Source organism: Eucalyptus grandis, chromosome 11, assembly GCF_016545825.1.
Source record: "Eucalyptus grandis isolate ANBG69807.140 chromosome 11, ASM1654582v1, whole genome shotgun sequence".
Taxonomy (NCBI): Eukaryota; Viridiplantae; Streptophyta; class Magnoliopsida; order Myrtales; family Myrtaceae; genus Eucalyptus; species Eucalyptus grandis.
In genome coordinates this window covers 6,699,675-6,712,882 of record NC_052622.1, presented here as the reverse complement: position 1 = coordinate 6,712,882, position 13,208 = coordinate 6,699,675, and the positions used below count along the sequence as shown (strand labels likewise).

Below are 13,208 nucleotides of genomic sequence, written 5' to 3'. Positions count from 1 at the left end.
TTCTTGATGATGAAAACCTCCACTCCAAAAATGTAAGCGTCGACAACAAGGTACCCGTTCGACTGATCCTTAAAACTTTTCTGGGGGCACAAATCTTGAAATACCACTTGGACTCATCGTGTGAAACCTCCTAGTGCCCTCTTTTTAGCATAAGTGTAAATTTTCTAAAAGTTCCAACCAAAGTTGCATTGAGCATTTTCTTCAAAATTGATATCTGGAGATGGTTACCTTGTTTTGCCAAGTACATGTCGCAGATTCGATCAAACACAAAGAACCTAACAATTGCATTCACATCCGAGCCAACCTTGAAAGGAATGGTCACAGCCGGATACAGAGACGCACAACCTTCTTCATTTCTGCTCGTCTCCACTGAGATAGAGAATAAAAAACGAGAGAAGTTAATTTTTTTTTTTGGTCTCTAGAACGGAGCTACCATCCTCAAAATACCCATTCTTAGCTTGTCAATTGTCATCAAATGAACATCATAGAATCTGACAACTGTTAGTAATTTGAATAATCAAAATGTAACTCCAAAACTTAATGTCAACAACCATGGATAGTCTTCTTCGGCCCTCCAAGAAAAGATATCTTAGAGCTTAATATTTTCTCAGCCCAGCGAAAGGATATATGTCAGATAATGGAATGACCCAAGCAGAACTGAGAGAAATAGTATGGCCAAGCCCAGCGTGATGCCACTTTACTCCCAGACTTCTTCCGCAGGCACAAGAAGAGGAGGGGCCTCTCTTTCGCCCGCATCCATGGCAAAATTGAGTTTTACATCTGCATAAAAGCCGAAACGAGGGTCCCTTTTAAGTCGTTTTGTTGTACTGGGATCGAATTTAAATCAGCTGAGTAGCCAGATTTTACGTGGCCCTTTACATATTCATACATGCCAAATCACATGTGTGTGTATATATATATAAATATATGGATCAAAGAATTCGCGGTTGATCAAAACTCCACAGATTATCTTCAATCGGACCGAAACCTAAAAGAGCACGTTTGGACTGGAGGGAATAAGAAGCCTAGTCATTTATTCAAGTCGAAGCAAGAGATGCGACGGGGGAGAAACATTGGCAGAATTAACTAGTTAAGGAATCACCAAACCTAAGTTAATCAGAGAAGTTTACTCGAACACAATGTCCTTGCAACCTCCACCAAACTCCACGTAAATGTGGCATTGACTACACCGCTTCCACCGCTGCCTCTCCGCAAGACGTTCCAGAAGATGAATATCCTCGTCCCGAAACCAACCACTCCCGTTGCAACTGGGACACTTGAAACCACTCCCACCCCCAAACCCATCCCTCCGCACTCGTTTATAATCATCTTTCTGCAAATCAAGTTCGGGCAGTAATACCTCGCAAACCTTAGAACAGCCGATTCTCACTGGTGGTTGGACCGTCGGGCAAACCCTACACTCGAAACAAGCTGTTTGCAGGTAATGGGATCCAGCACCGTCCTGCAATCCGACTTGGGACATCGCACGTTCGCCGCTCCGTCCTTGATCTTTGCGGCAATGTGTGAGGACATGCAGCGACTGCAGAAGGAGTGATCGCACCGCTCCGTGGTCTTGAAGATTGAGATCGACCGTGTTGGGGAGAACCCGGGTATAACAATTCACCACGGCCAAACTCAATCCAGGATCAATTTCTCCCCCGAAGCTAAATCAACTAAAATTTTTTAACCCCCGGCAACAACCAGCAATATATAGCCTCACAAAATGCAAATATAACGCCGAAATGATAAGTAGACAAAGCAAATAACGACACCAAGGATTTAATGTGGAAAACCCGATGCGGGAAAAACCACGGACCGCCCAAAAACATCCACTAATCACCAAGAATAGCAGGATACACAAAGTACTCTTCTCTAGTCACACACTAGAGTCTCAACATCAACATTACAATCATCTTCTTCTCACCACATAGGTAGACAAATAAGTTTGGAGCAAGAAAACCTTAACCGCAACTGGAGAATTTGGAGACGGTTCTCGACGAACAAAAACCATCAACTCGTAGCTCTCAGTCTCACGAACAACATACTGAAATTTGAGCCGATTCCGACAATATTTGGCCTTCGAATCAAAGCCGCAAAGTTGCAGCGCTCTTCCTCTCTTCTCTTTCTCCTTTGTGCAGTTTTTTTTTTCTCTCTCTCTCGTCACTTTTCCGGGTGCACACACCACGTACGATAACTCCCCTTCTTTTTATTCTTTTTCTTTTCTTTTGTTCTTTTTTTTTTTTTTTAATGCTGGCTGGGCCCCACATGAAGGTGGACCCAGCCAACAAATCTCCCCCTCCACCTCATGTGGGAAGATTTGTCATGCCCGCTTTTCTTCTACAAGCATCAAGCTTCATCACGGGCAAGGCTTTGGTCATCATGTCGGACTTATTGTTGTCGGTATGAACTTTCTCAAGTAGGAAGAGCTTCTCTTCTAGCTTTTCTCGGATCCAATGATACTTCACATCAACATGCTTCGATCTTGAATGAAACACCGGATTCTTGCTAAGATGGATGGCACTCATGCTATCGCAATATAGAACAAACTTCTCTTGCTTCAAGCCCAACTCTTGTAGGAATTTTTGCATCCACAAAAGTTCTTTACCTCCTTCGGTAATAGCAATATACTCCGCTTTAGTTGTAGACAAGCGGTACATTTGCAATCTCGATTGCCATGAAACAACTCCCCCTGCAAAGATTATTATAAAACCCGATGTGGATTTTCGGGAATCAACATCACCGGCATAGTCTGCATCCGAGTAGCCACTCAACTCAGGCTTTGCATTTCCATAACACAAGCAAAGTGTAGAAGTGCCTCTAAGATATCTCATAATCCATTTAACAGCAATCCAATGCTCCTTACCTGGATTAGAGAGAAATCTACTCACAACACCAACTGCATGAGCAATATCCGGTCTTGTACAAACCATGGCGTACATCAAACTACCCACGGCCAATGCATAAGGAATTTTCATCATCTCAACCTTCTCTTTCTCACTTGAAGGACACTCATTACTACTCAACTTGAAATGGCCTGCAAGTGGAGTACTCACCGGTTTACATGTGCTCATGTTGAATCTTTCAAGCACCTTCTCAATATACTTCTCTTGAGATAACCACGGTTTCTTATTCTTCCTATCACGAGTAATTCTCATGCCTAAGATTTGCTTAGCCAGGCCTAGGTCTTTCATTGCAAAAGCTTTACTCAACTCATTTTTCAAACTCTTGATTTTCTTGGCATCATGCCCAACAATCAACATATCATCCACATAAAGTAGGAGAATAAGAAAATCATTATTTGAGAATCTTTTCATAAAAACACAAGAATCGGAATTTGTCTTACCGTATCCTTGTTCTTCCATGAATGACTCAAACTTCATATACCATTGCCTAGGCGCTTGCTTGAGACCATATAAGCTTTTCCTCAATCTACATACAAGGTGCTCCTTGCCTTCAACTTCAAAACCTTCTGGTTGCTCCATATATATCTCATCTTCTAGGTCTCCATGAAGAAAAGCCGTCTTTACATCAAGTTGTTCAATTTCTAAATTTAAACTGGCGGCCAACCCAAGAACAACTCGAATAGAAGACATCTTTACAACCGGTGAAAAAAATCTCTTTAAAGTCTATGCCCTTCTTTTGACGAAAGCCCTTCACAACAAGTCTAGCCTTGTATCGTGGTTGTAAACTATTTTCTTCCGTCTTCAACTTATACACCCACTTATTTGTGAGTGTTCTCTTACCCTGAGGCAACCTCACCAATTCAAATGTGTGGTTCTCATGCAAGGATTTAAGCTCCTCTTGCATGGCTTCATGCCACTCATTCTTTCTTTCACATGATATAGCCTCTTCATAAGTTTCTGGCTCCCCTGCATCAGTGAGTAACACATACTCATGTGGCAAATATTTTTGAGAAGGCCTACGCTCTCTTTCAGATCTTCTAACTTGAGGTAGGATAAATTGCTCTTCCTCAGCTATTTCACTTGTGTCAGCTGAAGAATCAACATTATGTGAGGACTCACCATCTTCATGACTTCCTTGCACTTCTCCCCCATAATTTCTATCAACATTAGAAGGATTTGGGCTGAAACTAACTGAACGTTGAGATGTATTCTTTGGTCTCTCCACCTTGTCAATGTCTTCAATAGTTTGATACTCACAAAACACCACATCTCGACTTCTAATGACTTTCTTTGCAACTGGATCCCATAACCTGTAGCCAAACTCTTCATGTCCATAACCTAAGAAAATACATTGTTTAGACTTGTCATCAAGCTTGGATCTTTCATCTCTTGGAACATGCAAAAATGCCCGACAACCGAACACTTTTAGATGGCTGTAGGAAACATCTTTGCCACTCCAAACTCTTTGCGGAACATCCCCTTAAGAGGAACCGATGGAGAAAGATTTATCAAGTCTCTTTGCTGTTCTCATCGCTTCACCCCAAAATGACTTAGCCAACTTCGCATGAGAAAGCATACTCCGAATTCGATCATTAATTGTTCGGTTCATTCTCTCTGCCACTCCATTATGCTGTGGTGTTTTTGGAACAGTCTTCTCAAGCTTGATACCATAATCCCTGCAATAGTGTTCAAATGGGCCTCTATATTCACCATCGTTGTCAGCCCGAACACATTTCAGCTTCTTCCCGGTTTCTCTTTCCACATTGACATGAAATTGCTTGAAAGCCTCAAGTACTTGATCTTTAGATTTCAAAGCAATAGCCCACACTTTTCTAGAACAGTCATCAATAAATGTCACAAAGTATAATGCACCTCCAAGAGTTCTAGCATCCATGCAACAAACATCAGTGTGAACTAAATCAAGTACATTTAATTTCCTGTGTGGAGAGGAACTCTGAAATGAGAATCTATGTTGCTTACCAGTCAGACAATGAGTGCATTCCTTTAGATTTTTCTCTTTCAAAGGTAAAAGGTTCTTTCTAGCAAGAGTTTCAAGTCATTTCTTGCTAAGATGACCCAGCCTCATATGCCATAAATCAACCAAGGAATCCTCCACTGCATTTACCTCTTCTTTAATCAAGTCAGCTTGCATGGTATAGAGAGAGCTGTCTTCTTACCTTTTGCCACTACCATGGAACCTTTAGTCAACTTCCATTTGCCATCAAAGAATGAATTACAATAACCATCATCATCCAAGGCACCCGTAGAGATCAAGTGAAGTCAAATATCCGGAACATGTCTCACATTTTTCAAAAGCAAATTACATCCGACATCGGTTTTCAAATAAACATCTCCCATGCCAATAACCTTGGAAACATCACTATTTCCCATCCTTATGCAACCAAAGTCGCCGCTGCGATAAGAAGCAAAGTAATCACGCCGTGAGGTGACATGAAAAGAAGCTACGGAATCAACAACCCACATAGAGTCTTGGCATGTAAAATTCACATATCCGTCATCACATACAAATACAATATCGCCATCGGATGCAACCGCCGTTGTAGCTTGTTTCTCTTCTTTCTTTTGATCTCCATTTCTATCATGGAATCTATCTCTCTTTGGCAACCAACACTCTTTTGCATAATGGCCTATTTTGCCGCAATTATAACACTTGACACTCCTCCTCGGTCTTGATTTCGACCTTCCTCTTGACTTGCCTCGGGTATCATTTCTTTGAAACCTTCTTGATTGACTTCTCCCCCTGTTTTCTATAACAAGAGCATCCGATGTAGAGGCATAATTCAAGCATTTTCTTCTTGTTTCTTCATTGAACAAGCTTTCTTTAACCATACTCATAGAAAGCACACCAAAAGGAGCCGAGTTATTTAATGCCACAACCAAGGTATCCCAACTATCGGGAAGAGTACCAAGTAATAAGCATGACTGCAATTCATCACCAAGATCAATCTCAAGATTTGTCAATTGATTTACAACATCTTGAAATTCACTCAAGTGTTCCGCCATGTTACTCCCCTCCTTGTATCTCAAATTCACAAGTCGCTTAACTAGAAGAGCTTTATTTTGTGGAGTTTTCTCTCATAAAGATCTTGTAATTTCTTCCACAAAGTGTCTGCCCTCGTTTCTTGAGTAACATGATGAAAAACACTATCATCAATCCATTGTCGGATAAACCCAACTGTTTTCCGATTCATTCTCTCCCATTCTTTGTCTTCCTTATCTCCTTTGGCTTCATCACCCTCAATAGGATCAAATAAGTCTTTGCAATATAACACATCTTCCATCCGAGGCTTCCAAATAGAATAATTCGAGGCATTTAACTTAAACATGGTGCTGCTGGTTTCTTCCATTTAACACTAAAATTCAACCGTGCTCTGATACCACTTGTTGGGGAGAACCCGGGTATAACAATTCACCACGGCCAAACTCAATCCAGGATCAATTTCTCCCCCGAAGCTAAATCAACTAAAATTTTCTTAACCCCCAGCAACAACCAGCAATATATAGCCTCACAAAATGCAAATATAACGCCGGAATGATAAGTAGACAAAGCAAATAACGACACCAAAGATTTAACGTGGAAAACTCGATGCGGGAAAAACCACGGACCGCCCAAAAACATCCACTAATCACCAAGAATAGCAGGATACACAAAGTACTCTTCTCTAGTCACACACTAGAGTCTCAACATCAATATTACAATCATCTTCTTCTCACCACATAGGTAGACAAACAAGTTTGGAGCAAGAAAACCTTAACCGCAACTGGAGAATTTGGAGACGGTTCTCGACGAACAAAAACCATCAACTCGTAGCCCTCGGTCTCACGAACAACATACTGAAATTTGAGCCGATTCCAACAATATTTGGCCTTCGAATCAAAGCCGCAAAGTTGCAGCGCTCTTCCTCTCTTCTCTTTCTCCTTTGTGCAGTTTTTTTTTTTTTTTTTTTTTTTGTTTTTTCTCTCTCGTCACTTTTCCGGGCGCACACACCACGTACGATAACTCCCTTCTTTTTATTCTTTTTCTTTTCTTTTGTTCTTTTTTTTTTTTTTTAATGCTGGCTGGGCCCCACATGAAGGTGGACCCAGCCAACAGACCGAACATCTTCCATGCATATCCCACAATGTATGGTTGTTGTGGGAGGTGGTGCTTCCAAAGTGAAACTCGACCCTAAATCATTCATCGTGGTGATTCTTAATTGTCCCAGGTTTCCCTTCGATTTTCTTATATTGTGCTTCTACATATAAGTAAGGAGATAACACATCAAATAGAGCATCCACAAGTCGATTATTTTAAAAAAATTCTGATTTGTTTCTATTCAATTTCCTTATAGATAAAATTAGGGATAACGAAACAAATAGTTTTAAACTTTGGCCCAATATATAATTTGTTCATGAATTTTTAATTTATTCAATATGATCCATGAATTTTAGTCCAATATGCAATGCGGTCCTTGAATTTTTAATTTTTTTAATGTAGTTTCTAAACTTTTTGTTATTTGGTTTTTTATGAACCCTACAACAATTTATAATTATTTTTTATTTTATTTTTTGTTGTTAAGAACATATTGTTATCCTCATAATAGATTAAAGATGGGAAAATTATCAAAAAATTCATAAACCTATTACATTTTTGCCAATTTAATCCTAAACATTTTCTTTTTTGCCAATTAAGTCTTAAACCTTTGTATTTTTTGCTAATTGAGTCAATCTTGTCAATTTTGATCAAAAATTTGATATAAATGACACATTTTTAATAAAATTTTGCTGATATTTTAATAATTTTTCCTTTTTTTTTTTTTTCAAGGGTTTTGAAGCCCTGGGCGAGAGCATTGCACCCCTGACCATCGCTTGGGGGGACACGAGGGCCGTGACGCCCTTGCCAACAAAAGTGAGAGCCGTGAACCCTTGCCCGGAATCCAAGTAGAATCTAATCAAAGCTGCACCATTTTATTTGAGCGATTCACAGAGAGCCGTCACTTTCATTATCTTCAACCCATCAACACATAGACAGCGTGTGCACTCTGCTTTCCATGGATTTTTTTAGTGACCTGAGAACTCTAGTTCTCCAATTTTTCTTGCCGGAGAGCTCCCCGATCACCACAAATAAGCACGTAGCATAGTACACAAGAAACATGTATGTTGAGTGACCCTCTAGGTAACTACTCTTCTCAGTTTATTTATTTATTATTATTATTATTTTTAGATGCAAACAACAATCACAAATTAAAATATAGAAAAAAATACTCAAAAACTCATTTGGTTAGACAACATTACTCTATGACAGAGATTCAGGCTTTATACATTGATATATATACAGTGGAGAAGGTAACAAAGTCAGTATGGATTGAAGACTAAATGTACACATAATATCAGATAAAAACAAGAGAGGCATAGCATTTGAAGGTTTCTGCCATAGTCTAAACCACTGAGACCAGAGATAGAAATGGATGAAATCAACATTTACATCATGGATTAAGCAGGTTCATGTTCAGGAAGATGCTTTTTAGTTGTGTAATGCAATTTCGTTCAAGCATTTTCACGAACACTCGGTCATCGGTTTCTCTCACAGGCTTGGGCCCTGGACCAAATTGCGTTTCGGCTGAAGCTTAAATTGATTTTATATATTCGATGGGCCTGGGCAGTGTCGGAACAAATCAAAACCGGGCTACGTGAATTGGGCCGCACGATGGACACTTCAATGAGTAGAAATTGATGGATTTGGTGGATCTGGGCCGCAATTTGGGCTCAAGGCTCCTCTTGTGGGCTGCACAAATCGGACCAAGACCGAATTGAGCCTTTGTTCTTTTTACTCATTATTTTTTTTTTTTCATTTCTAAATGTACACTCGATATGTCTGTCCTCTAAAATGTAGGTATCAACAAATATATCCAATCCATATATTATTGTTGTGAGGAAAGAATTGCCGGTGATTGTCTACTTATGAATACATTCAGTACATATATTTGCCATTATGGCAATTTGGTAGATGTGCCAACCATCGTGACTTCGGCCTCAATGACACATGGATCATCCTTCACGCTTTCGCGAACCATTTTTAGTGGCATGAAAGATGGCCAACCGCAGTTCGGGATGGAGCGACTGAACCATGTGGTAAGAACTGCAAAGTTGCAAAGACAAAGCAAGAGGGCAGAATATTACAGTTGGGAAATATAAGAGATTTCAGTGGTTTCTAATCGTATGGACTACATGGACAAATCGAATTTGATCCTTACTAACAGCCTAACAGGTGCAATTTAATTAGCGCTGTACTTTGGCATTACTCTGGACTTTGTGCATACGATGGCCTCGAAGTGGCTCATCCACTTATGAGGACAAACACTCACCTTCCGGCTGACGGAGTACGACATTGTTTTGGCTTTTTAACCGAATGACAAACCTCACGTTCACTTTCTCGTTAGAAGCCAAGTCTTCCGTATTATATAACCAGAGAAACATTGAAAGGTTTTTGCCCCTGTTATTCGAATCACCACGTGGGCGCATATACACCTTCCTGTGAAAAAGATTGAAAACAATGATAAATAGATAGGACAAACGATAAATCAATAAAGACAGAAGTTTACATTGAAAGGAAAGTTCGTAAATAAGAGCTACCATTTATAGACTCCAACAGTGAACGTATCAGAGTATCGAGATTCATCCTCCGAGCTTGAGAGCCTTGATATCTTCCATTCATAAGTATACGGTGTGCTCTCCTCCAGCATCCTCACACGTTCGCCGACTCCCGAGCTCTTGACGACGAAAACCTCCACACCGAAGACGCAGGTGTCGTCCACCAGGTACCCATTTGACGGGTCGGTGAAAAATTTTAATGGTATGTATCTCGGAACTCCCCATTGGGCTTTCAACACGTGAAGCCTCGTAACTCTCCCTTCAATTCACAAGCGAAGATTCGTCGATTCGACATTAATGTCTAGAAGGAGACGAATATCTTACCTTTTGCTGTCATTACCGAGCTTTTTACCTTGTTCAGTTAAATATCTATCGCGGACTTGATCGTATAAAGAGAAGCTAACGGCCACGTGAATCGCCCCACCAGATTGGAAAGCACTGGTCCCAGAAACCGCCAGATATATGGAGATGTGATCTTCACCATTTCGGCTCTTGTCTCCATTGGGATACAGGATCAATTTCCTGCAAGATCAAGATGCTTTTGTGAATTCGAGCCTGGAACGTACACGAAAAGTTCTTGGTTATGAATTCGCAATAATTATTCTTAGAACTTGTGAAATGCTACAACTTCTGATTGCTGAATCAACATTTATTTTCACAACAATCTCTTCATCATAAAAAAGAATACCTTACCCTGTATGAATTTACAAGATTATAAAGGGTTTGAACATCAGACTCTTGAGCAGTAACAGAAATTATCTGTCTGTAAAGTATTTAAACCATATTCTCGAAGAAAGGTTCAAATTTAGAGCATAGCCGTAGGATTCCGTATGAGAAACAATATCTTCAAAAATTGATTGACCGATGTCTTTTGCTAGCAATGTGGAACCACTGTATGTAGTTCTTTTGATGCCTTTGAATGTGAAAGTGTGAGGTGGAGACTAGAGAAAAGAGAAATGAACCATTTATAGCCTCCTGCTTCGAACTCATTCGATTCATACTTCTCCTTGTTGTTCTTCGCAAACAAAGAGAAAGACTCAATCTTGAGCACATAATGCGTCGGTGCAACATCTCTAATCTCCTTCGTTGTTACTGCATTGACCAAAACCAGAAAAACCAATCAACTGACGAGCTCTTATAGTTACTTCAAGCCCGAGTGTAAAGTATATCCAAGACTCCAAAGTTATTCATGTAGCAATTGAAAATATCTATGTACACAGACGTTCTTTTTACCACAAATGAAAGAGAAACTCTTGCAACACCGGAACTATATGGGGTTATATTTGAGGGGACGTACCGGGGTCGGCTTCTCTGTATATCTCGAAAGAAGTCATTCTCAACGTTGGAGATTTGCAACTCGATCCAAAGTCTCGAGGGTTGATTGAATGATGGTTGTTAGATGTAATCAATGAAGATTATTTATCATGGCAGCTTTTGTTTGTCGCTTCTTCGGTGCAGTTGCTTCATTCTCATGCTTTCTGCAGTTTGCTTTATTCTAAACTTGTACCATTTGAGAGTTCAGAAGGGCAAGGGGAAGAACGGTTTGAATTTATCCAAATTCTTTGCTTTTTCCATCTTTATCAATTCATCAGATTCTTGGATTATTGCCTGGCCAGAGAAACATAGAACGATGAAACTTAGGGTTTTAGCTTGTGACTTTCAATATATATCTGATAAAAAGGTAAGTATATACGAGTAAAGTTCGATGTACTTATTCAAGAAAATTCTATTGTCCAATAAAGAGAAGCACATCAGCAGTCCCATTCAATCTTAACAGTAAGACTAATAGAGAATTAATTTTGACGAACGAGTGACTATTAGAAAAGATGGGGAACTCATGCCCGTTTCACTATCAATTAAAAAAAAATCACGCTAGACGAGGATGATATTCATTAAAAAGGCCCCAAAATTCAATCGAGAGACTCGGAGAAAAAGAAATTTAAGACTATTAAAATTTCCCTTATTTTTTAGGGAAATTTTTTTTCCATTAAAGTTTTTCGTCGGTCCAACCTAAAGAGCAATCAACCCTTTTATTCATACCGTGATCTACAAGAGGGGATCCAAATTGAATAATAATAATAACACTATTTGTAATAATGATAATAAAAGAAACTTCTCTCTAAGCCCAAAATAATAATAAAAAGAAAAAGAAAATATGAAATTTGAGATCGAAAATCCAAATGAAAGTTCTTGATATTCAAAAACAAGGAAACCTTTCGCTTGGCCCACTTCCATCACCAATCCATATTCGTATAAAACCAAAACTTTGAGGTTAACTTTGAGGTTCAATCCAACCATAAAAGCTTCATCATCCAAATCTCTGCTCACCTCATCTTTCATCTGTGCGCCCCATGGCTTGCCACATGGCAATCACAAAAGCAAAGTGAAATGTCATATGTGAGCACATGAGCGAACATTATCTCAGTTCTAACTTTGTATATTTATTGGATGGCTCGCATTTTGCACAGGCATATACTTGTAAACATATCTTTACATATGTGTTTGCACAAATCAAATTCTAGATCAGAAAATATAGATGAAATGTATTCGTTTCAATGAATGTTGTACAATTTCTGAGTGCAAATCGAATCATGACAATTCTATGATTCTTTCTTCTTTGCAGCACAATTCGAGGGCATTGATGGCTTAATTCAAGTCCAACCTCAAGAATTTTCAATGCTCCAAGAATTCCCTTGACTTTCCATATGTCTTCGTCGATCAAAGGTGTCAAAACAAATTGAGGAGTCTCCCATTTATAGAGAGGAAGAGATCCTCATACTTTAACCTAATTGGCTAGTTTTTCATTTTCCATCTATGATTTTGGATTAAAGAAATGTGCAATAAGAGATCCTCATACTTGAACCTAATTAGCTAGTTTTTTTATTTTCCATCTACGGTTTTGGATTAAAAAAATGTGCAATCTAGTTCAAACTAAGTGGATTTTGGACAAAATTAATGGCATTTTCGTTTTCTCCTAAACAAATTTGCTTCAAATGATATAGGCTACATTTAAAATAATGAAATTTTCAAAAGAAAAGGAAAGTAATTAAAACTAAATGAAATGTGAAGATGCTTGTCTCAACTAAATTGCTTTTTTTTTTTCTTTTAAATGTAATGTTTAAGTTTAGTCAATATTAAGTGACATATCGTTGGAACCAAAATTAGCTCATTGGGCTTCAGGAGTTGTAAAGGGAAAATCCTGGCCAATACACGGAGATTAAAACAAAGTGGGCCGGAACACTAACAGTCAGCGAGAAATGGTTTCAAATAATGCAAAAGCGCCTTATTGAAACTAAAGAAGTAAGAATGGGAGCGGTTGCACGAGTCGGTATGAGCAGGAATATTGGCAAGTCAGGGCAGTTACTAACCAGAAATCGAGACTTCCTGAATGTTGTAGATATCGAAATGGTAACCGCTAAGAGGCAATTACCATGGAAAAGCACTATAAATAGCCTAATACGCATGGTTGTAAGGGACCTTTGTGCCAAATCGACAATTTATTAGTTTGCTTTTCAATTGTTATCTTTCATGCTACTATACTTTTACATTCAATCGCATTTTGCATTTCTCCCATTTCCTTGTACTTTACTTTTGCCATAGGTTAGATCTGTTGCTTCCTTTCCGAAGCGACATGAGATCCATTACAAATAATAA

At 39.1% G+C, this 13,208-nt stretch overlaps 1 protein-coding gene across 1 annotated transcript; it reads right to left on the bottom strand.

Annotated features, from left to right (window-relative positions):
- Positions 1-9,562: 9,562 nt before the first annotated feature.
- Positions 9,563-11,894, bottom strand: LOC104427098 (ubiquitin carboxyl-terminal hydrolase 12; the record flags this gene model as incomplete). Its single annotated transcript, XM_039304989.1, has 4 exons — positions 11,768-11,894; positions 10,517-10,646; positions 9,907-10,076; positions 9,563-9,813 (listed from the first exon to the last, which is right to left on the bottom strand). Coding segments are annotated over exons 1-4 (678 nt in total), but the record flags the coding sequence as incomplete, so codon positions are not given.
- Between the last annotated feature and the right edge of the window lie 1,314 nt (positions 11,895-13,208).